The 24,272-nt window shown below is 48.2% G+C and overlaps 3 protein-coding genes and 1 long non-coding RNA gene across 6 annotated transcripts; 2 read left to right on the top strand and 2 right to left on the bottom strand.

Annotated features, from left to right (window-relative positions):
- Positions 1-831: 831 nt before the first annotated feature.
- On the bottom strand, positions 832-6,500 carry shld2 (shieldin complex subunit 2). 3 transcript variants are annotated; one of them, XM_029127372.3, is made up of 11 exons: positions 6,366-6,500; positions 5,475-5,616; positions 4,156-5,015; positions 3,563-3,713; positions 3,369-3,476; positions 2,950-3,144; positions 2,613-2,759; positions 2,307-2,519; positions 1,874-2,117; positions 1,685-1,800; positions 832-1,597 (listed from the first exon to the last, which is right to left on the bottom strand). In XM_029127372.3, exons 2-11 carry the CDS (start codon positions 5,611-5,613, stop codon positions 1,425-1,427), a joined length of 2,346 nt encoding a protein of 781 aa, XP_028983205.1. In that variant the 5' UTR covers positions 5,614-5,616; positions 6,366-6,500; the 3' UTR covers positions 832-1,424. The 3 variants fall into 3 exon arrangements, with proteins under 3 accessions (XP_028983205.1, XP_055358658.1, XP_028983204.1); XM_055502683.1 differs by lacking the exon at positions 6,366-6,500 and adding an exon at positions 6,227-6,360; XM_029127371.2 differs by lacking the exon at positions 6,366-6,500 and adding an exon at positions 5,802-5,958.
- On the top strand, positions 6,360-12,817 carry LOC114841995 (glutamate dehydrogenase, mitochondrial-like). The gene is made up of 13 exons (XM_029127383.3): positions 6,360-6,759; positions 8,750-8,830; positions 8,902-8,957; positions 9,245-9,308; positions 9,615-9,709; positions 9,899-10,078; positions 10,597-10,734; positions 10,883-11,020; positions 11,154-11,234; positions 11,330-11,453; positions 11,564-11,655; positions 11,728-11,790; positions 11,882-12,817. Exons 1-13 carry the CDS (start codon positions 6,360-6,362, stop codon positions 11,999-12,001), a joined length of 1,632 nt encoding a protein of 543 aa, XP_028983216.1. The 3' UTR covers positions 12,002-12,817.
- A 774-nt stretch (positions 12,818-13,591) lies between these two features.
- On the top strand, positions 13,592-24,242 carry nfkb2 (nuclear factor of kappa light polypeptide gene enhancer in B-cells 2 (p49/p100)). The gene is given in 25 exon segments (XM_029127368.3): positions 13,592-13,653; positions 15,988-16,085; positions 17,786-17,825; positions 18,335-18,404; positions 18,701-18,741; positions 19,156-19,254; positions 19,344-19,495; positions 19,670-19,782; positions 19,854-20,012; positions 20,121-20,225; positions 20,306-20,394; positions 20,473-20,611; positions 20,749-20,871; positions 20,966-21,018; positions 21,020-21,149; positions 21,242-21,383; positions 21,465-21,579; positions 21,658-21,865; positions 21,987-22,156; positions 22,343-22,445; positions 22,719-22,885; positions 23,036-23,117; positions 23,199-23,368; positions 23,438-23,549; positions 23,689-24,242. Coding segments are annotated over 24 exon segments (2,670 nt in total). The 5' UTR covers positions 13,592-13,653; positions 15,988-16,068; the 3' UTR covers positions 23,760-24,242.
- Positions 14,408-16,751, bottom strand: LOC121202785 (uncharacterized). The gene is made up of 2 exons (XR_005898712.2): positions 16,385-16,751; positions 14,408-15,705 (listed from the first exon to the last, which is right to left on the bottom strand). It is a non-coding gene; the product is annotated as an uncharacterized LOC121202785 (long non-coding RNA).
- Positions 24,243-24,272: the final 30 nt, after the last annotated feature.

Here is a 24,272-nt window from a genome sequence, read left to right as displayed (position 1 = left end):
AGGAGGAGTGTGTGAATATAGCCCTAGTGAAGGACCCTCAGGAGATACACAGGAACAAGGTGCAGGTATGTACACACAGAGTCAGAACTGCTGCACACTGTCAAAAGCCTCTGAACCCGGCTCAGGCTGTTCTGCTCTCAGCACCCTCACGTCAAAAGATGCAACTCAGTTCATTCACGCAGGAATGACCTGTTTGTTTCAGGCTTCTATGACGATCTGGTCGATGTGGCTGCAGAACTTTCTACAGACAAGTAAGAAACGGCAACCACAAGCCTGATTCTGTTCAGAACCAGAGCATCATCACATACTCCATCACCTGATTTGTCCATCACCACATGCTTCGCCACCCAGTCCATCATCACATGCGCCGTCATCTAACGTCCATCATCACATGCTCCATCATCTAACGTCCATCATCACATGCTCCAACATCCATCATCACATGCTCCATTGCCTTGCTATGACCTGGACTGTCTTCACTAACCATTACTGGAATAAACCTCATTTCTTCACCATCTACCTAGTGTCCTGGCACTGTGCATGTGGGTCCGCTCTCTGCCGTATCCTGACAGGTGGCAGCAGCTGAGGATGGAGCTCGGCTTCTAGACCTAAGGACCTAATCCTTTCTGTATAATCACCACTAAGCCCATTTCAGCGGTGAGTGAGAGCACTCTAGCTGACGCCAAAAGTGGTCCGGTCGTGTAACCCACAATGCACAGATGAAGGGGTGTCTCAGGTCCAGGTCATTCCTGATTATTGGGCTGCTTTCATGCAGGTTTTTGAGGCTTTCCTACAAACCGCTTAATAATAATTGTATATTCTGGAAATTCATCAGCTTCACGTTGGTTACTTTATACACAGCAGATGAACCGTCGGCAGATGATACAATGTGTGTGTACAAAGTGAGCCATTAATTCACTCTAACAAGGAGTTTATGCTTACATGGAATGGAATTCTCGCAGACTTTGTTGCAGTAATATAGTCTTTTATAAAATCTTGTTGCAGTTATTATTTTGAGATGTCATTGACTCTGAAACAACCTTCCTGACTCAAAGTCTGTACAACTGCCGAGTCGTAGATTGCCACGTAAACAAACATGTTTCCTTCTGTGTCTGTCCATCATCTGCCACCGTTGATGTGTTTGTTCCAGAGTTCAATTTGATGGGTGGAAATGAATGAGTCAGTATTTGATGTCGACATGATCCCTGAACAAAATGTGTGTATGTTGAATTGTGTCTTCCTGTACTTTGAGACAGGAGGTATGAAAAAAGAACCATGAAGGCTACCGGGCCTCAAACGTAGCTCAGCTACAGTAGTGAAACACCCAGAGGCCTGAGAGGCTGGTATTATTTTTACAATCCTGCTGATGTCCAGAACTGCAAAGCCCAACTCTTGGCTTTGAGTCAGTGGGTTTGGTTAATGTCTCAGTTGGGGAAGTGAAGGTCCAGCAGCGTGAAGTCCTGGCTGATGGGGATGCTGTTCTCATCACACAGAAAGTGGCTCCGAACGCTGATGAGGAAGGTTCTTCTGGGGAGGGAGACGAGGTTCTGGATCCTCTCTGCTGCTACCTGGATGTGCTTCACCTCTGAATCTGGAGCTTACATACGGACATACATACAGACAGACAGTTCAAAACAAGTTTTATGTCTTATTAGATGAATGAAAGAAAACACAGGAGTCAGACCTGATCTCCTGTAGAGCTTATCAGGTGGAGCATCAAGGATCTTCTGCAGAGGAACCGGAGGAACCTGGACAGACACCTGCCTGCTGCCTGGCCCACTCACTGACATCACACCTGGCCTGAAAAAACACACAGCAGGAGTGTTTTGAGCCATGGTTACTCTGCCTGATGAAGCTCATGCTGGTGGTGTACCTGTAGTAGCGGCGTACGCCGGTGTGGGGCAGGCAGGGGTAACAGGGGCTGTAGATGCCGTTGGTGTCGGTGTCAAGCTCAGAGCCGCAGCGACCACACCCCGTGTAGGTCACGTCTCCGCTCAGTGCCTCCAGAATGGCTGCCAGCGGCGTAGAGCCATCCAGAACCGGCTGAGCTGCATCTTGGGAAGGTGGAGAATCCTGGAAGTGAAAGCTGTTGACCTGAGCTCTCAGCTCCACTTCACCTGAAAAACAGACAAACCCAGAGTCACCTTCTAGTTCTACACACTTTCTTTTCTCTGTCTCTTCCTGTTAAAAGGTTCAAACTAAAACGTTTTATAGTGATAAATGGCCAAAGCTGAAAGATGGCAAATTGTTGGCAAGTTTAGCTCTGGGACACAAGCACACAAGAAGAGTGGATGGAGATTTGTCACCGCTGTATTTCTGTGAAAGCAGTGTGTCGAGATCCAGCTCCAAACTGCTGCTGCTGGTTCTTGTTTGGATGGGTCGTGGTGTGTTTAACTCTGGCGCCCGGGGGTCACAGGGATCCAGAGGCTGGACCGAGCTCCAGGGGGTGGAGTGCAGCTCCAGGAAGTCAGAGGTCAAACCCTCCCTCACCAGGAGGACACGGAATTCCCAGACAGCCACTGGAGAGAGAGAGAGCGTCATCAGGAGGAAAACGTGAGAAGGTGCTGCAGCCCAGACGTACGATCACTGCCTGGAAAAGTTTGTGTGTTCACCTCTGTGGCCTTTGAAGCGTTGCAGCCAGTCCACAGCTGCTCCCCACAGCACCAGGGTCCCCTCCGCTCCATCCACCTGCTCCACAGACAGAACCGCGTGCAGCTGGACCACTGACCTGCAGCCAGAGCCCGCCTCACTCCGCCAAGCTGACACACACACACACACACACACACACACACACACACACACACACACACACACACACACACACACACACACACACACACACACACACACACACACACACACACACACACACACACACTCTCTTTTGGTGTTTAAGCGAGTTAGGGCTGATGAGACCAGACGTGATGCTTGACAAAGTCGATTTCTCACCTCTGCTCATATGAGCGTGTGTAACACGCAGCCAGGCGTTAACCAACATGTTGGGCCTCAGCGACCTCATGCTGGCGTAAGGGAGACGGCTCAGATCCTGATGGGGGCGGCAGGACAGGGACACCAGCAGAGGGCGCCGCTCCCGAAGAAAACCACAAAGAGAGCTGAGAGCTTGAGGATTAACCTGCAAATGAGCTGGAAGAAGGTCTGGCATTTAGCTCCTAACAGAACAAATAAACTGCTTTAGTTTTAGCAAATGAATAAATAATAACATAGTCCAGAATTCAGCTACTAATATTATTCCACTGTGACTTCAAACACAGAAGAGTAGCAAATCCGTGATTAGATGTTTGAACTGGCAATGAGCTCAGTGTGGTGCAGATGCAGAGTGATGAGGTGACTGGCTGGGCCAGTGGTACCTTGGGGTGACAGGGTTGTTGCAGCCGGTCCCAGGCTGAGCAGTTTGCTCCTGAAGGTCGACTGCAGAACCGTCTCTCCTCTCCACCGGTCTTCAGTCACCTGTAGCCCTGATCAGATGACCAGTAAATGTGCTTTATTTCACTTGCTGTAGCCTGTGTGTCTTTTTGTTCTTGACGTAGCTGCTGTTTGTTACCTGTGATGAGCAGGACATCTCCAGGACTAACAGTCAACGCCCAGAATGCTGCTTGGCGCCACAGCACGACCTTCATTTCAACAGTGGACTGGTCTGTCACCACGACCGACGCTAGCGGAACAAACGTCCCTGACGACGGCCCTGACTTCACCTTGGGATTAGAGTTCAAACATTACAACAAACTTAATTACATATTATTTTAGGGATATTTCACACAGACGCTGCCCTGATGACCCTAAAATTACCACATAATGAATTTCGATGAAAGGTAAACTGCCATAAAGGTCACATACTGCTCAGGCTTTGCCACTAAGGATTCACATTTCAGAATGGCTACAGTAAGGCTGAACATGAGTACTGTACTGCATGAGGTTATGGACATGTTGCTGTTCCATGCCAATTCTGGCCCATGCTTCCTCAAGTACGGTACTACACAGTTGAGCTGTAAATATGTACACATGTAATATGTTTATTATTGTTAATATTATTATTAGTGTTGTTATTACTATTACCTCTATTCTCTTATGTCTGTCATTTTTCTTTTCATTTTTTTTTCGTTTTTCATTTCATAGGACAGATACACATCATCTCACCTTCACCTCCTTCAGATGACAAGGGTGAACCACTGCTACCAGAACCGAGTAACGTGCTTCATGTTTGTCACACAGCTTCAGAAGTGTGGTGGGACCTTGAAGCCCAGTGTTGCTAGTGACTCTGCTGGGCTGCACCTTATTCACTTTGAGTCCAGATTCTTCAGTGAACCGAGCTCTCTTGACACTGGGGGACCCAGTGGGAGTGTTAACGGTGGTCATGTACTCCTGAGAACAGAGCACCCCATCTGTTGTGGCCTGCAGGATGATGCCCTCTTCCTTGACCCTTGGGGTCAGGCAGGGTTGGCTGCAGAGCTCTGCAGAGGCTTCGGGTGATAGGGTTAGAGGGCTAAAGAGCTCCGGGGTGCTGGAAGAAATTGAGGGAGGAGTCTGGGTGTGTTCGGGTGGAGGCTGAGCAAGAGGGGGGTCTTTTGGACAGGTTGCTGATTGGTTGCCATGTCTGCTTCTCAGGACCAAGGTTTGACTTAGAGTCCAGGTAGTGAGATACTGTGTGTGTGACGATGGAGGACAGATGATTGGTGATTGCTGGTGTTCTGGATCCCGTTCTGGTTGAGTTGCATGGAAACAGCTGTCCAGATACTCATGAAGGAAAGCTGGACATTGATCTTCATGTTCGGGATCAGATTCTTTGTCTTGGCTCAGAAATCTTCCTGCAGCACTGTGGTCATCTGAGCACAGACCCTCCCCCTCTGCATTAAACTCAGCTTCTGATCTCCCTTGTTCATGTTTTCCTGGTTTCTCTGACGTCTGATCCCTTTCGGAGCAGGAATTATCCAGATTAGCGTTTGTTGGTCCCTGTTGCCTCAGTAAAGTTTGGGCACGTTGATTAGCTTTCTCCTCTCCTGAGGACAAAAGTGAGTAAATATGCAAGTGGAAAAACACCTGAACCTAAACACCAGCAAAACAAAGGAGTTAGTGCTTGATTTCAGGAGGTCCCCTCCACCACACACACCGGTGAACATCCAGGGCTCAGACATTGAGACTGTGGACTCATTTAAATACCTGGGTGTTCACCTCGACAATAAACTGGACTGGTCAAACAACACTGACACTCTGTATAAGACCCCACCTGCTGAGGAGACTGAGGTCCTGTGTGCAGGCAGCTGCTAAGGACTTTCTATGACACTGTGGTGGCCTCAGTAGTCCTGTAGGGAGTTGTTAGACTTAACAAGCTGGTTAAGGCTATGTCCTGGGCTGCATGCTAGAGTCCATGGAGGAGGTGGATGATAGAAGGATGCTTGATAAAGTCCTATCTAAAATAATATAAGAAGTATTCTACAATTGGGTCCCTGAATCCCCACCTGTTGTAGGCTTCAGGTGTCCGTCCACCCAGGTGAGGCCCAGGTGTCTCCAGGCGGATTGGGGTCGCTCTTCATCTTCCACTCCAGTTCCAAGCGGTGGAGCCCCGAGGAAAACATGGACCTTTGGGCGGTCACACATTATCTGTTGATGGACAAAGATAAAAGTGAATTAAGATTATTATCCACACCTTTTCACTGTTGTGAAAATGTTTATTTTGTTTGTTCTGTATCAGTGAAGGTGCCAACACATTATCTACGGCAGGAATTTCTCACATTTATTTATTAATTTCTCTAAATAATTGGTCTGCAATTATAATTGAGTCTTACTCGAAAAGAATAAAGTGTCTCTTCTTTGACGTTATTTCACCCGTCGTTGTTAATCGTTGAGTTTCCTTTTTAAAATGTATTTATTCAACTCGCGGGTTTAAAGTTTAAGGTAAAAGTTAACACTTTTACAGTGTTATTTCCGGTCCATAGCTTTTATGTAGGAGGTTCCACCGGAATATCTTCAGTAGCATTGTCGCTACATTGACATTAGCTTAAACTGTCACTAAACTACAAAAAAACACATCAAATCATGTAAACGTGTACATGTCATTGACGTCATTTGCATTTAAGCGCCTTTAAGCTCAGTTGGCGTCGGTTCCAACGATTTGAAGAGACGTCGTTAGTAAAGTGATGTAAAATGCTAGTTTAGCTAACGTTCGCTCTGTTGTTAAAGGGTGTCGCGTAAAACGCACGGCCACACGCACGGCAGGAGTAAAGGAGTGGCCGCTGAGGTGCGACTTCAGCCCCGCTCCGGTTCCTCGCTTCGCCTGTCGCGTCGTGCTGTTGCTGCCTCGCGCACCTGCCCCGTCCAGAGCAACTGAGCTAACTTCAGCTAAAATGTACCGGTGCCGCGGACGGCTGCTCAGCCGCAGCCTCGGCGTCCTGGCCTCGGGCTGCTCCGCCGTTGACTCGGCTCCACTGCCGTCCGCCCCCCTGCTGCGGCACCGCGGTTACAGCCAGGCCACGGACCGGGACGACGACCCCAACTTTTTCTCCATGGTGGAAAGTTTCTTCGACCGAGGCGCCGCCATCGTGGAGGACAAGCTGGTGGAGGACCTGAAGACGCGGGAGAGCCCCGAGCAGAAGAGGGCGAAGGTCCGCGGGATCCTGCGGATCATTAAGCCGTGCAACCACGTCCTGAGCGTCAGCTTCCCCATCAAGAGAGACAGCGGCGAGTGGGAGGTGGTGGAGGCGTACCGGGCCCAGCACAGCCAGCACCGGACGCCCTGCAAGGGAGGTGAGAGCCGCCGGACCGAGGAGAAGGGTCGAAGGCGGTTGTAGGAGCAGCTGTCAGATGTTGAACGTGTTCCTTGTTGATTAGCGGCTTCAAGAGGTGCTGTGTTGTTGCCAAACCTAGTTAGTGACTCCTCATCATCATCATCATCATCATCATCATCATCTTCCTGCTGCCACCGATCAGCCAGATCGTCATTAATAACTAGATCTAGATGAGTAAAATGTCTTTTTTGAATTAAATCCAAGTCCTGTGAGCTCGATACCAGGTGAAAACAAGGAAAACCAGCCGAAGAATCCAGGAAAGAGTGAAGCATGCTTCACGTACCGATGACGAGAGCGACCGAGAAGCTTCATGATGAAAATGAATTCAAACTGCTGCCAGTTCGCGGAACAGCTGGCAGCATCTACGCGCTGCCATGACCATAAAACGAATGAAACGAAAAATCAAACAAACATAATCCTCTGTTTGAGTTAAAGTTAAATGACGCAATCAATGAATCATGATTGAAGAATGAGCCTTTTGCTGCCTGTCAATCAGATTTAAATAATCAGGAATCAGGAATGGTTGTATGTTTGCACATGCAAGGAATATGTATAGTACAAAAAATCCAATACAATAATATTAAATAAAATAAAATTTGCATATATACAATAACCAAGTTAAGGACGCAGAAAATACAGAGCTGAAACCTAGGATGAATATGTGAAAAGATTAACAACAGGAGCACATCTGAGCCAAGTGTTAAATAGTCTACATGAGTGATAGCATTCAAATGTGCATGAGGACTAGTACAATTTGACAGAAATTAGTTGCGCAGTTAGGTGTTTAAGATGGCGATGGCCTGGGGGAAAAACTAGATTTGTGCCTGGAAGTCCTTGGTTTCCATTCCTAAAAGCGCAACAGCTCCATTTGATTGTGCCCAGAGTGTGTGGAGTCTGAGATCATTTTCCTCACCTGCTTCTTCGTCCTGGGCTCGTTTTGGTCATGAAGTTTGAGCAGAGGAGCCCGATAATTTCCTCTGCGCTACCAACTGTCCCATATGGTTTTCGTAGGTCTGATTTAGTGGCTGAGGCAAACCAGACCATTATCAAGTGCACAGAACAGATTCAATAACTGCGAACATTTGTGTGTTAATGCCCAAAGTGCTGCAACACTGATTATTAGTGAATCTGCCAAAGAAATCAAATCTGCAGATGTGTGCCATTTGGTTCCCATCGTTCAGACCTGTTGAAGGTGATCCTGCAGATGTTGATGCTGGGCTTCGACACCGGGTTGTACGCCAGTGTTTGGCTGGAGGCTTGAAGCTGCAGCGACCACCATGCTTTCGCTCAGGCGGTTACTGTCCCTCCACTGACTCATCCTGACGCTGTGGTCCCTGCAACCTGGTTGTGCTCAGTAACAGACTCAAACATGAACAGCAGGCATCTCTGTTCTTGACCTTGTTATTCTTTGAAGCATGGTTGTTCTTTGCTGTGGGTGTGGCTGCGCACCCACACCCAGACTGACTCACGTCTGTGGTCACGTCTTTCTGCCTTTTCACACCCGCTCCTCTTTGTGGTTCACTGCTGATCCTCCCTTTCTCGTTTTTGTCCTCATCATTTGAATTTCCTGTCTCCATCCTTCCTTTAGTCCCTTTCATTCTGCTGCTCTCATTAGTAACGTGTCATGCATTGATGTCCTTTGGACACTGAATCAAAGTAAACCACTTCAGATGTGATCAGAAGTAGGAGCTTCAGTTCAAGGGAATCAGTCAGAGGTTGCAACTGTGTTGCAACTGTTTCTGTTGCCATTCCTGCTTTTCTCTGTGACTGATTTAAATAAATCTGATCTTTACTCAGCTCTTCATTGTCTCTAGCTCCTTGCATTTCTCTGGGCGGCGCCATTTTGTGCATCTTGTTGTGACTCAACATGTTTGCTCACATTCAAACGTCCTCCACAAACATCAGCGTTCACTGTTCCAAACCAAACCCTGTCCTGTATTTTCTTCCAGGTATCCGGTACAGTACAGACGTGTCTGTAGACGAGGTCAAAGCTCTGGCGTCTCTTATGACCTACAAATGCGCTGTTGTTGGTGAGAACACACATGGATTCACTCGTCTGCTGTTTGCTGCGGTTTGCTCAAATCAGGTCCATGTTTTCCAGATGTGCCGTTCGGTGGAGCCAAAGCTGGAGTGAAGATCAACCCAAAGAATTATTCTGTGAGTCCAGACTCATTGTAGACTGATCACCACCTGCATTTGCCTGTTTTCTACCACAGCCTGAACCTGAATCCACTGAGCCATCATCTGGCCCAAACACACTGGCGTTCACTGTTAAGCTGCAGCTCAGCTTTGTTTGATCTTTAATATTTACAAGCTTTCCTTTAGCTCTGTCACCCATACTGACCTTTTTTATCACACTTGTTATTTATTTAGGAATGAGAAAAATGAAAACCTCAGCTTGTGGTTTTAGTTGAAACAAGAAATGATATTTTGTGTGCATTTAGGACAATGAGCTGGAGAAAATCACCAGGAGGTTCACCATAGAGCTGGCCAAGAAAGGCTTCATCGGTGAGCGAGCGTCCTCAGACATGTCAGAGCTTCATCTGTTATTCCAGGGGTGTTCAATCCTGGTCCTTGAGAACCGCTGTCCTACTGCTTTTCCAACTCTCCCTGCCCCAGCTAATACTGATCACCTTCACCAGGTGTGTTCAGTCAGTCAACAGCCAGCTGCTACACCTGAGCAAGGTCATCAGCAGAGAGAGGCGGAAAAGCAGCGGGACGGTGGCTCTGGAAGACCAGGGTTGAGCACCCCTGTGTTAGTCCTCCTTCTTCTTCTCCTCTTGCTGTGTTCACAATGTTCCTGCTGTTCTGCAGGGCCCGGTATCGATGTTCCTGCTCCGGATATGAGCACCGGTGAGAGGGAGATGTCCTGGATTGCAGACACCTTCGCCACCACCATGGGATACACTGTGAGTCTGTGGGCCAAATCCAGATTCTATGGGTGACGCAGTGTAAAGAGTGAGACATCAAAGTAGATAATTCTAACGTTCTTCAATTCAGCCTTTATAGGAGCCAAAGCTCGAATTTGGAAAAACGGCTGTTAAATGATGAAATCTCCTTTACTGGTCTCAGGTGAGCTTCTGTTTTTCCACGGTCAGGATATCAACGCTCATGCCTGTGTCACCGGGAAGCCCATCAGCCAGGGAGGAATTCACGGGCGCATCTCTGCCACTGGCCGAGGAGTTTTCCACGGCATTGAGAACTTCATCAACGAAGTGTCGTACATGAACCAGTTGGGACTGAGTCCAGGCTTTCAGGGCAAGACCTTCGTCATCCAGGTAGGCATCTTCTGTACTGTAATGGCTGCAGGTTCTTCTCCTCTCTGTAGATCAGCTGTTTTGTTGTGGCTTTAGTTGTGTGTTAACCTCTGAGTGTTTTACTGGCCTGTGTTGATGTAAACCACCTCTCACTGCTGTAGAGTAACTGGGAACAGGAGAAACTCCTGGTGTTTTGATTATTTTAAGCTCAACTTGCCCTTGCTCCTCCTGCTCTTCCAGGGCATGAACTGCAGTACACATGACACAGGAAGCTCAGGATTGTAAACACTGGAATAACATTCATTCACTTTGTGCTAGTTTAAAGGTTGGCTGTGAGGAGCTTTACTGTAAACCCTTGATGAGCAGCTGTACAGTGCACAACACACAACCTTCATACAACCAGCTCTTGGATATCTGTCTATGTGGGGGGCCCACTTCAGGTCCTGGGAGATTGTGGACCCTAGGAATCTGAATGAGTCCACAGTAGTTAGCATCAATTATACACTACCTTTTACCTGAGTTGCTTGCTGCTGTCACAGGGTTTTGGTAACGTTGGCCTTCACTCGATGCGTTACCTTCATCGCTTTGGAGCAAAGTGTGTTGGTGTCGGAGAATTGGATGGAAACATCTGGAATCCCAGCGGCATTGACCCCAAAGAGTTGGAAGAATACAAATTGGTGAGTTACTTTGTGAAGTGCCTTGAAATAACTTGGTTGTGATTTGGCGCTATATAAATAAAATTGAATTGAATTGAGTGAACCACGCGGTGACGGTCAGCTCCGCACAGGTGTGAAGAACTGGTAACAGGCTTCTTTGTCCTCCTAGGCCAAAGGAACGATTGTGGGTTTTCCAGATGCGACAGCTTATGAAGGAAGCATCCTGGAGGCAGAGTGTGACATCCTGATCCCTGCTGCCAGCGAGAAACAGTTAACCAAAAGCAACGCACACAAAATCAAAGCCAAGGTAACACATGCCGCTATTCGGCACCAGGTATTTTTTCCAAAGATACTCCAGTGTGATAAAGATGCTGAATCGAGCTCTGAGTCGATTGGAGGAGCTGGTCAACACACACCCTGACATGCTGAGTCTGTTTCAGATCGTCGCAGAAGGAGCCAACGGTCCAACCACGACGGAGGCCGACCGCATCTTCCTGGAGAGGAACATCATGGTGATCCCGGTCGGTTTCTCTGCTGTAAACGCAAGCGTTTGTGTTTAAGCTTGATGCCGGTGAAAGTTTCATCTTGTTTCCTCACGTCTGCTGCCTCCTGCCAGGACATGTATCTGAACGCTGGTGGTGTAACCGTCTCGTACTTTGAGTGGCTGAAAAACTTGAATCATGTCAGTTATGGTCGTCTCACCTTCAAGTATGAGCGAGACTCCAACTACCACTTGCTCAGTAGGTTGTGAGAACAGCATTATACCAAGTGATCACAAACACAAGCTCTGTGAGATCAGAGTGGGTTCCTCTGTAACCTCTTCAACATTCTGTCTGGCTTCTCTCCCCAGTGTCTGTCCAGGAGAGTTTGGAGAGTAAGTTTGGGAAACACGGTGGCTCCATTCCTGTCATTCCCACCTCAGAGTTCCAGGCCAGGATTGCTGTGAGTACATGCGCCGTGCTACTGCTGCTGTCATGTGCTGCTCCCGTGGTCTAACCGTGTTTTGGCCTTTAGGGAGCGTCTGAGAAGGACATTGTTCACTCAGGTCTGGCCTACACCATGGAGCGATCTGCCAGGGTAACACACGAATGTCTCCTGTCTCAGTTTAATTCAGGGTAAATATGAAGGTCTGTGCTGACCTCCTCTTCTCCTTATTTTTCGGATACAGCAAATTATGCGCACAGCCAGCAGGTACAACCTGGGTCTGGACCTGCGGACGGCCGCGTACGTCAACGCCATCGAGAAGGTCTTCAAGGTTTACAGTGAGGCCGGCCTCACCTTCACATAGGCCGTCCTCCACGTCCGCCCTTCAGCTGTCTGTCTGTTTCCTGCCTGTTACCTGTCTATGCAGGATTTCTTCAACTCTGTTGAATCAGTTTTTGCACAGCAGCATCAGTGTGAAAAAAGCCTGAGACTCTGTTTCAGCTTGTGGCTTTGTTCATGTTTTCTACTGTAAACCAAAGGGGTGGTTCACAGCTTTAATGGTGAGAAATCCTATAGCTGCTTTAGTCTCTCTTTCTCTCTCTCTCTCTCATTCATTCATTCATTCATTCAGAGAGAGAGAGAGATGCTGTGATCAAAAGTATGTGGACATCATCATCATTAGCGTACTGGTTTGTGTAGCTTCTCTTGGTTTGGAGCTGAAATGTGTGAATTGATTAAACCATTATGATGAGTGATCAAACAAACATACAGTGTCAGTTATACCTGTTTTTGTTCTTTGTAATTAATTAATTTATATTGGACAGTTATGTTTTTTTAATATATTTTCTGTTATTTATAAAATATTTTTATTCCATTTTTGACTGGTTCCTGGTTATCGTGAAAACAATAAAGAAAATATTATTGGATCCAGATATAAAACACTAAAATATAAAGCTCTAAAATACTTGGCAACAATTGAAAAAAACCAGGAGAGCAACAAACTAATATTGGTGTCCACAGACCTCTGACCACATAGTGTGTCATTGTATAGACTTGTTTACTTGTTAGTTAATGTGCCTTAGGACTTTTAGCTTTAGTATTTACTGTTCACTGGATTCATTAAAGGGTCGTAGCTATGTTTGGTTTGTTTTCAGTTACAATAAACTGCAATTTTTAGGCAGTTGCTGTTTTATTCTGCAGAGAGAAAAAACTTCACAGGCATCAATGACGAGGACTAACACACACCATCACATATGAGCAGAAGGTAGGCGCATGCTGTGAGTCCAACCAGCACAGGGTGGTGGTATTATTCCTGTCACAGCAGGGGTGTCAACAGTTTGAGAAACCTCTGCATTTATTGTTTTAATTCTTGCAAATTATTTATTCGTTTTTTATCGTATTTATTAACGCATATTATTTTAAGCAATGTTTCATAATATATTTAAAATTAACGTTTTATTAGTTTTGTTTTGCTTGCGTCACGCTGGCCGCTACCTTTCTCCACCAATCAGCGCGTAGCATTTGTCACGTGGCTCCGGAATTCCCCTCCAGGTCGGGGCTTTCCGCGCTGATTGACAGGCCTACGTCGCCTTAACAACAGGACTGATTTGCGTCAGGTGATTGGAGCAAAGCAGGAACATTATTTCCGGCCAAACCATTGGCCTTCAAAGTAAACGTACAAAAGCTGCAACGATTGAGCATAATCATAAAACGGGTAAATGTTTACATTAAAGTTCATGTTTAAGTATTGACTGAAAACCTTTTTACTGCATATGCGAACATAATTTCTGGCGAGTGACAAGAGAACAGCTGCAGAAATTAAAATTGAAAAAAATGGAAAAGCATATACAAATGAATATGGAATTTACTGCATTAGTTTTTTGGTCCAAAGAATGGCAGTCGCTCAGGTCTTTTATTTTGACAACGCCACATCGGAAACTACTCCTTCCTTTTTGCGCTGTCCGTTCGTGGACTTTGAAGAGTTTGAAGTCTGACGGAACCAGCAGCGTTTCGCAGGTGAGACTCGCCTTTAGCGTTTTATTGCTGCTGGTGGTAATAACAGGCTCAGATAGTCGAACAGAGTTTCTGGACTCAGGCTCAGGTTCGGATAATCGTCGAATCGGACGATGCTGGGCCGTGAAGCGGACCCACAGCTTAAATGTGGAACTGTTCTTGGATCAGATGTGAAGAAAACAGTTAGTTTGTCGCCGCTTGGTCAGATTGAGCAACTGGCAGAAAAAGCAGTGAAGTTTCTACGTTTTGCTTCGTAAACTCAGGTTCGTTCGGCCCTGGGACTGGTCCAGGTATTTGGGGTTGTTCTGTTCTGGTTATATACAGTAGGTACAGTAGGTCTGGGGCTTTTCGCCCGTCTTGATGGTCATGTGTGATGTGCTGCACAATCAGGATTGTGTGATTACTCTACGTGGACGAAAGACATGAATTTGGTGCAGCAACATAACGAAGCCTTATTCTTATCTTTGGGACACAAAATGCGCGTCCGCTGGTTCAGCAGGACAGAAGCTGTCCGGGATGGTGAGAAGCGCTCGTCCCATAAACGGGTTTTATTTTAGAGCTTTCAGCCGTCTAAGTTTCCGGTTCTAGTGGTTTCAGACTTTTTTTTTAATGGAACCTGAATGTCGCATGGTGACACATTTTGCCCCGAGTTCAAGGAAAAAAAATTCAGTCTTTCATTTGTAAACAGTTCAATATCTCAGCTCACCATTTCTGTTTGAGATTTAAACACGGATGGATGGATGGATGGATGGATGGATGGATGGATGGATGAACTTTATTGATTCCACAGTGGGGAAATTCAGTTGCTGGAACAGCCAGAAACCAAGGAATTGTGCAGGAGCTTGCAAGATAAAAAGAGACATAAGAGCATAGAAACAATAGTAATAACACTAATAATAATATTGATAATAAACATATGTACATATTTACAGCTCGGGCATGTAGTACCATACTTGGGCAGAATTTGAGGGAGCATGGGCCAGAATTAGCATGGAACAGAGTCATGTCCAACAGATCCACAACCTCACACATACAGTACAGCACTTGTCCAGGATAAAGCGACCAAACAACTGAGTGCAGATTTGAGCCTGTCAGACCTCTACAGTCGTGGCCAAACATTTTGATAATGACACAAATATTAGTTTTCACAAAGTTGTTTCTGTGATGTACTGAAATATAACATTCTGGATTATATGCAAATTGCTGTTATAAAAACTTAAGCAGCAACTTTTCTAATTTGCAATATTTATGTAATTCTCAAAACGTTTGGCCACGACTGTACATTGTATAATGTAGAGGTAGCGCTCCTTCCTACACTGAGTGGATCAGTCTCCACTGAAGGAGCTCAGAGCTCCCACAGTCTGGTGCAGTGGGTGAGAGGAACGGTCCATGATGGATGTGAGCTTGGCCAACGTCCTCCACCACAGAGGCCAGTGGACATTCCAGGACAGAGCTGGCCTTCGTCGCCAGCTTCTTCAGTCTTTTCCTGCCTGCTCCACATAGTGGATGACCGAGGCCCCCACAGAGTCATAGAGGGTCCTTAATGTGGACCTGGACACTCCAGGTCCTCAGTCTCCTCAGCAGGTGGAGGCCACTTTGGCCCTTTTTGTACAGGACATCAGTGTTATTAGTCCAGTCCAGTTTATGGTTGAGGTGAACACCCCAGGAACTGTCCACAGTCTCTATGTCTAAACCCTGGATTTTTACCGATGTGATGTGTTGTTCTCATCCAGAGGTCAGTCACCATCTCCTTGGTTTTACTGGTGTTTAACTGGTGGTTGCACTCACACCAGTCCACAGAGTCCTTGAGACTGACCTGTGTTCCAGCTCGGTCCCCTCAGACACACAGCCAACGACGGATGAGTCGTCTGAGAACCTCTGGATGTGACAGCTGTTGGTGTTGTATGTGAAGTCGAGGTGTAGAAGGTGAAGAGGAACGGTGAGAGCAACCTGTTATCAGTTGGTGAGGTCGTCGGTCGTCCATGCAGTCAGCTGTTTGTCCGCTCCTGCCTCCTCCAGCTTCTCAGAAGCACCGGCCTTATGGTGTTGAAGGCGCTGGAGAAGTCAAAGAACATGACACTCACCTTAAAAACTTTACACAGACTAATCAATCAAATAAACAATAAGTGTCATCGAACCACTTTATGTGAGGTTTTGTTTATAATAGGAGTAATGTACTCTATGAGGTTCAGGGTTAGAAGAGAAGCATCAGTGCTGAATATGAAGGATTGTCCCTAAACAGGCACAAACGCTGGAAATTCCCACTGATGTGTTTGGAGTTGAAGTCATCAGACACAAACACCGAGCTGTGATTAACGCTGTGTTCGGTGTCTGCAGGAAAATCCCTGGAGAACGTCGAGAGTGAGCTCGCCTTCATCGCTATCACCCTTTTCGTCATCTTCAGTTTTCTGCTGTGTCATGGCTGGAGCCCTGAGGTGCGTTGGATTTCTGTATCAAACCCGATTGGAGGGACGAGAGCGGGCACACGGTCGGAGCTGCCACGTAGGGGTAAATAAGTGGCGGCAGTAACTCCAGTGATGCAGAGCTGACTGAGTTTAATGAGCCCAAGAAACGGGAGCAGAACCTGTCACCTCGCAGCACCTCGAAGTCGCGTGTATATGGAAACTAAATGTAGGTTGGTCTCAGCATCTGATTGTGGCTGGGTTTTAATCCGTGGTCATGACGGGTTTAACTCAGAAAGGTGCCAAACAGCATCGGTTCAGGTGTAACTCACGTGTGGATCCGCGTTGGCGCTGCTCTGGGTTCGGACGGATGGCGAATATCCTTGTTCGTTCACTGTTCCTCCACAGCCAGCAGTTACTGACAAAGGTATTGCATAAGAACGTTAATTAGCTTTCATGGTATCCAGATCTGAAACAAGACAAACGTCTCTGGGAGGTTTGGAGCGGACACTTAGGTGAATAAATATGTGGGTATGATTAGAAGCGTTTCTCTGCCGTTTCATAGAACCACTACAGTAAAACCACCTCGGAGTAAGTGAAATGCCCGGTAGCAAAGTTCCCCACCGGTTTCTCCTCGACGCTACGCTGATTACTAATCCTCCCGTGGGTTTATTGTAACGACGACAACTCCGCTGCCACATGATTGGCCGCTGTCATGGAGGGGCTGTCCCGCTGCTATGTGATTGGCTGCTGTCATGGAGGGGCTGTCCCGCTGCTATGTGATTGGCTGCTGTCATGGAGGGGCTGTCCCGCCACCAGGGCACGTGCTGAAGTCTGAGGCTGCAGTTTAAACCAGAAGTGAGTTCGATGCTGTGATCAACGTTTTAGAGACATAGAGACAGGAAGTCAGAGCCAAAAGCAAAAACCAGCAAAACGAGCAAACTGAGCTGAGAGGAAGAAACGAGAAGCTGCAGGTGGGAGTATGAGCCGCCAGGTCAGTGCTTGTCCGCCCGTTACGCAGTAGTTAGTAGTTACTAGTCTAACGTGTTAAGGCGAGTTTATATTCAGACTGCAGTGCTTATAAATCAGTGGGCACCTCCGAGTAAAGTGCTGGTGTGTGTGTGGTCTGTGTCGATCAGTCCCTTCTGTAGCAGTGGCAGCAGAGATGATGACAACAGGTCGCCCCTAGCAACGGTGCGGCGCTCCTCTGATCAGCATTGATGTGGTTTATGAATGAATAGTTCCCGTATTTGTCCAGTTGATGTCTCCTCGCGTTACGTGCGTGTTGTACGTAAAGCCCCCAGACCGGATGTGGGTCTACACGTCTGGTTCACACTTAGTGCCGCTTTCTGTCCGTCCGTGTCTTAGTTAAACAACTAGTTTAAGCTCCTGTCTTCGTAGGAAACCTGTTTTTGCAGCAGCAGCGGTGACGTCAGCGCGCGTAGCCCCGCCCCTCCCCAGTGCAGCTCTGGGATTCTGGGGGTTTTCCTCAGCTCGGCCACTTCCAGGAAGTGAGTGAAAACAGAGCGAGGGGAGGGAACTCAGAGAAAGAGCAGAGCACGGAAGAAACTGAAACCGCCGCACATTTCTGTTCAGTCCTTCATCTCTTCATCGTTGTCTTAGCGTTGGGAATTTTGACAGTGGGGGATGAGACGGGACGGGTCAGCGTGACGAACTGTGCGTTTGTGTTGTGAGCGTCAGATTCAAGCGTGTGATCTTTTGTGTGTCTGCAGCATGACTGAAGCTCAGTTCCTCAACGTCTATGATAACGAGGTGAGTTCGTCTTTACTTTTTCTAATGACTGAAATGCTGATGTGCGTGGAGCCTTTTTGTCCTGGTGATCGATGCACAGAGGGTGTGAACCAGAAACAGCATTAATAGCAGCTGAGGTCTGGACCCTCTATATATGATTAACCTGCAGTCAGGAGAAAGAGATGAGAGAGAAACTGAACTGCGACGGAAAACCTGTGGGAGGAAAGCAACTGTACGAAGCTTCTTGATTCACTTTTGGTGCATTTACAGTTGAAACAGTATTATGTAGAATCCTCTTCAAAGTCTTAGCTTTGTATTCATTTGCTTTCACACAGTTGTGACCCAGCATTTTGCAGATGAGGCCAAACAAACAACATAAAGCAACTTTAGAATGAAGAACTTCCCTTAAGCAGAACGTACGACTTTGTTTCAGTGTGTTGCTGATTCTGAGCCGATAACCACAAGAAATCACTAAATGCTTTTCATGACTGTTGAAGATATGTTGACTCTTTGGTTTGCTGTCCCCTCAGCTGAATCTGATGCCCTTTGACTATATCCCTCCAGTGGACATCAAGACTGAGCCCTACATACCAGAAACAGGTACCGCTGGTCTGTGTCCGGACCTACAAACGTACTTACTGTCACTCTGGACTCACATTAAACACGGAAATGTCTGTATCATGAATTAACCACTAACTGCTTCTCCTCACATTTTGTAAAGTTCTGTGACTCTGATGTGGAGTCATGGTCCTTTGTAGTTTATGACATGCGACCACTGTGTCAGAAATCAAAGCGAATAATGTGAACTAACTAAGTGTCTCCTCTAAACGTTACTCACAGGTGAAATGAAATCAGTGAATTTTATCCAGTGACAGTTTCACTTTGATGTGTTTCAGCTCATGGCCCGTACATCCAAATCATCGAGGAGCCCAAACAGGTGAGACCAGTTCATGCTCTAACTTTTCCTGTTGTGCCTTGTTGTGTCTGACCAGAGCCCCATCAAAAATGTCATTGATGCTGATGACACAAGCATCCAGTGAGCGGTTCACCCAAACACGCTGACTGAGGTGGTTCCCCGTCTTCACACTGATCCAGCCTTACTGTAACAGTCACTTCCTTCAATCCTGGGTTTTCCCAACAGTCATAACGACGTGCGGCTACAGGAAGTCAGGGAGTTTTTGCTGCTGCTGAAAGTCACATGACTGCAGTGGTACCGGGTCTGTATGCAAATCACTCGGTTCTGGAATGAAGAGAAACGAGGCAGGACAAAGCAACAGCTGAAAACTGTTTGTTCCCTGAGTCACTGGCTGCTCATGGGCCTCGTGTCTGACAACGATGTCTGTTTTCCCAGAGGGGCTTTCGTTTCCGTTATGAGTGTGAGGGTCCATCCCACGGCGGGCTCCCAGGGGCCTCCAGCGAAAAGAACAGGAGAACCTACCCGACCGTGAAGGTACTTACTGTTCTGGTCCAGGTCCCAGTTTAAAAGAATTCATGGTGTCCAAAACAAAAATATGTTTTCTCGACTTGCGTGTGTCTCAGATAAACAACTACGTGGGCCATGCCCGGGTAGAGGTCCAGCTGGTGACCCACACCGAGCCGCCTCGAGTCCACGCTCACAGCCTGGTGGGACGCCACTGCACAGAGAAGGGAACCTGCACTGTGGACGTCGGCCCCAACGACCTCACAGCATCGTCAGTATCTGATGTTTATGATGAACAGAAAATGATATGTCCAGGAAACTGAGACAAACAAAGCTGCAGAAAAAAATGATAAAGAAACTGACTTGAAAAATAAACATTTTAAGAAAAAGTAAAACACTTCTTCACAGCTTGAGGTGACGTTGCCGTGTGACGCCTCTCCTGCAGGTTCAGTAACCTGGGCATCCTCCACGTGACCAAGAAGGGGGTGGTGGACATTCTGAGTAGGAGGCTCAGGGACGAGAAGATGAGACACAAAGGACCACTGAGACCTCTGACAGGTGAGCGCCACCTGAGACGCACATGGTGCCGTGTGGGCCAGAACCTGACTTTGTCCTGTCTGGCTTTGCAGAGGCAGAGGAACTGATCTGCATAAAGGAGGCCAAGGAGCTGGGCAAGGTGATGGACCTGAACATCGTCAGGCTGCAGTTCACCGCCTACCTGCAGGACAGCAATGGAGGCTTCACCCGAGCCCTGAAACCCGTCGTCTCCAACCCCATCTACGACAGCAGTGAGTCCACGCTGGGAGCCGGGTCCAAGTTAATTTTGGTGGATTTTAGGAGTTCTGTCTAAAGCCAGACAGAGGTGATGATGTGGCGGCGTATGTATTTCTCTGCAGAGTCACCCAATGCCTCCAACCTAAAGATCTCCCGCATGGATAAGACGTGTGGCTCGGTGCTCGGAGGAGACGAGATCTTCCTGCTGTGTGACAAAGTTCAGAAAGGTAAACGCTGAAGCTGCTTGAGGTCTGCGTGTAGTCGACCCAAACGGTGGACTCGTCACAGACTCTGCTGCTCTTTGCAGATGACATTGAGATCCGTTTCTACGAGGAGGAGGAGGAGGGAGGTTGGGAGGCGTTTGGCGACTTCTCCCCTACAGATGTCCACAAACAGGTAACGTTCACACCAAACTGTGGCGCCTGAGAGGTGGTTTCACCTATGACCTTCCGGAGTCTCTGGTTCTGTCCTCAGTACGCCATTGTGTTCAAAACGCCACCGTACCACAGTTCAGAGATTGAGCGACCCGTCACCGTCTTCCTGCAGCTGAAGAGAAAGAAGGCTGGCGACTGCAGCGACCCAAAGCAGTTCACCTATATACCACAGGTCCCAGGTCAGTGCTCACAGCCACAGCTCTGAGGCACAGTGTGTTTTGGAAATCCCCAGGTACACAAACCACGAAGGCTTCCTGATGGAAAATGTCACTCACCATGTGAAACACCTGCAAAGCTTCTGTCTGCGCTCCCACAGATAAAGAGGAGGTGCTGAGGAAGAAGCAGAAGCCACTGCCTCACTATGAGCCCTGGAGAGGGGGAGGAGGGGGAGGAAGAGGAGGAGGAGCTGGCAGCTTTGGAGGAGGAGCTGGAGGAGGAGGTGAGGGAGGATATCACACACACACACACACAGTGACAATTGTTCAGAAGTTAGAGTGTTCTGATCAGTGATCAGCTGACTGGACTTTCTGCAGGATTTCAATTCAACCAGCAGATGAATGGAGGGGGAGGAGGGGGGGGGGGGAACAGGACTTTTCTTCACTGGAGGTTTCACAGGCTTCGGGGTAGGAGGGGCTCAGATGTCCCAGTCCAGTCCTCAGACCGACGTTGGCCAGCAGCAGACTGTGCCGGTGCCGCCCCGGCATCTGCTGCAGATGGGTAGGACGCAGATCCAAACGTGATGATCATGTGATGCTGTTCGTGTGTGAGCTTTGACGGAATCTCCTCTCCTCCTGTCGTCTCGTCTCCAGCTGCAGCTCTTCAAAGCAGAGCCTCGCAGAGCGCCAGACAAACCGCCGCTGCCCTGCTGCAGTACTGCAGCACCGGGGACGCGCAGGTTCTACTGGCGATCCAGAGACACCTGTGTGGTGTCCAGGACGCCAACGGAGACACGTACGTTCGGAGGCAGCTGAGCCACAACAGTGTCTGCCCTTCACTTCCTGCTTTGATGTTCTGGCTCTTGTTTGCTCACAGTCCGTTACACCTGGCCATCATCCATCAGCAGACGGGTGTGATCCAGCAACTAATCCACACTCTGCTCAGCAGCCAGCAGCAGGACATCCTCAGCACGGCCAACCACCTCCGACAGGTGAGGACGCCCTGGGTGCCGCCAGGCGTCACATCAGGCAGAGCAGCCCTCTAATTTGTGCTCGTGCGGCTCCTGCAGACCCCGCTTCACCTGGCAGTGATCACCAAACAGGCCAAGGTGGTGGAGGTGCTGCTCAGGTCAGGCGCCGACCCCAGTCTGGTGGACAAAGATGGCCGCAGCCCCCTGCACCTGGCGGCTCTAGGCGGTGACACCACGATGCTCCGCCTCCTGCTGGCTCACCTGGGAGAACGCTACGCTCACCTGGTCAACACGCCAGACTACCACGGTGAGAGAAACGCCCTCAGTCCTAAAAATAATGAACCCAGTCGTCAGCTGCAGGTTTGATGGACTAACACTGCAGTCATGGTGGAAGCAGCTCATTCCTCTTGTGCTTGCTTCCTGGTCAGGGCTCAACCCCTTCCACCTGGCTGTGAGGAGGGACGGTGAGCGCGCCCTCCGCCTGCTGGTGGATGGAGGAGCAAGGATTAATGCAGTCGACCAGAAGAGTGGAAACACGGCGCTTCACCTGGCTGTCAGAGAAAACCTGTTTAAGGTGGCCTGCACGCTCATCACGGAGGTGAGTGTGGCGCCCCCTGCTGGTTGGGCAGAGCCATGCGTTAATGTGGATACAATGAAATCTGTGATTCAGTTACTCCAAGGTCCAAGTTTGACACACCGTCACTTCCTCATTCACGACTCATTCCGGTGGTGAAGCTGCTACATTAGTAGCATCACCGCTAACTTCTCTGTGTGTCGTCTGCAGCTAAAGGCGGACGTCAATGCCGTCACCTTTGGAGGGAACACGCCGCTGCACCTGGCTGCCGGTCTGGGCTCACCAACCCTCTGCTCCATGCTCATCGCTGCGGGTCAGTACCACAGCTGGGCTCAGGTTCTGATCACACACAGCACAACCTGCCACATCAGCTATCTGACAGCGTTAGTTATATGTCAGAAGCACATGGATGTCAAGCTTCGGTACCTGGGTTTCTTGCTGAAATATAATTAAATGCAGGACTGACCCAAAACCTTTACTAGTAAAAAAAAAGAGTAGTAAGATTTTACTGCAGTAAAGTTAATACAATGAGCAGATAGTCATAAAGTATGAAATGGGTGGAACTGAATGAAAACCTGTTCATTAGGCGCCGATAAGAACCTGGAGAACGACGAGCCACTCTTCAGCAGCTCCTCGGATGAAGAGCAGGACGGAGACGAGGTCAGAGAGCAAGGACCCGCCCCCTTGCCACCACTCAACCCTCGCAAGAGACATGCAGGACACACACCTCTGGACCTCGCCAAGTGTCTAAAGGTACAAGCAGTGGGTGGAGAGTTTGGAGTTTAGGATCTTATACTCCTCAGAGGACAGAAATTACAATACAAACATACATACAAACCAATATGAAATATATGCACAAATAATAAAAACAATAGCAGTCACCTCCTCTACTTGTGTCCTCAGGTGAGGAAGCTATTAAACTCCAGACACAGTCCAAAGATGAGTCGCCGCGGCAGCAAGGAGTCAAAACAAACCAGCATCAAAGGTTCGTGGTCATGTCTCTGCTCCTTAAAGTGCTGTTACTGCTGAAGTACCACACCGGAGCCAACCTCCGTTAATGTTGCAGAGGAGGAGGACTCGGGCCTGGACGAGGAGACGCTGTGTCGGCTGGTGGACGTGCTCGGCGAGGGAGATGTCCCCTGGAGGAAGCTGGCCGAGAAGCTGGGGATGATGACGCTGACTCCTTATTACCAGGACAGTCCGGTGCCCTGCCAGCACCTGCTGCAGCACTACAGGGTAAGGCTCCACAAAGGGCACATCTGCCGTCACCTGTAACGTGTGCAGTAAGTGTGACTGTGTGTGCAGCTGGGTGGAGGCCCGGTCGAAGGTCTGGTTGAAGCGCTTCAGTCTCTGGGTCTGACGGAGGGAGTACGAGTTCTGACCAACGCTAGGCTACGGGCCGACAAACACAGCACAGGTACTTGAAGCCCCACCAGCGTAAAGTCAAGTGGTTGCTTTCACCACATGCGTGCGAAGGAAACAAGCCGGTTGATTCCTTAGTAGTAGTAGTTCTGTCAGTGTCATTAACCCACGGCTGTCGTCTTCTGTCCCATCAGATGCCACGGTGGACAGCGGCTTCGGCAGTCAGCCAATGGAAGACGAGGAGCCTCCGTTAACCAACGAGTGAGAAGCAGGAAGTGGAGGCGTCGTCCTGAGAGCTGGACTTTAATGATGACGCTGATTTCAGCCAGAAGACAAGGATTAAGTCCAGACTCAGTGAATCAATGGTTCACATTAGACATTTTAAGCATCTGGACAGAAAAACTTTCACACTGAACACAGACAATGAGGTTGTATCATAAGGAGTCAAATTTCTCCGTTCGCTTTGTTTTTGTAACATTTAATTTATATGTTTTGTCTCAGTTCTGAGGGTTAGTGTATGATGGATGCTTGGTATTTAAACCAGAAAAATGACACTTCGGTTACGTATCAAGTGTTTTTAGGATAAACAAAGTTGACACGTTTACGGTCTGTTACCTTGAAGGACTCTGCATGTCTTACCTGTCGGACCCACAACTCCACCTGATGTCCGCGTTGTTAATGCTACAAAGACTTTGAATGTCGTCACTGACAAATTTTAAATCTTGCCATTAAATATGTTTAAAACCAAGTTGGATTCGATGCTTTCATCAGTTCACAG

Source organism: Betta splendens, chromosome 15 (genome assembly GCF_900634795.4).
Source record: "Betta splendens chromosome 15, fBetSpl5.4, whole genome shotgun sequence".
Lineage (NCBI taxonomy): Eukaryota > Metazoa > Chordata > Actinopteri > Anabantiformes > Osphronemidae > Betta > Betta splendens.
The sequence above is the reverse complement of the archived record's forward strand: the minus strand, read 5'-3'. Positions and strand labels throughout refer to the sequence as shown.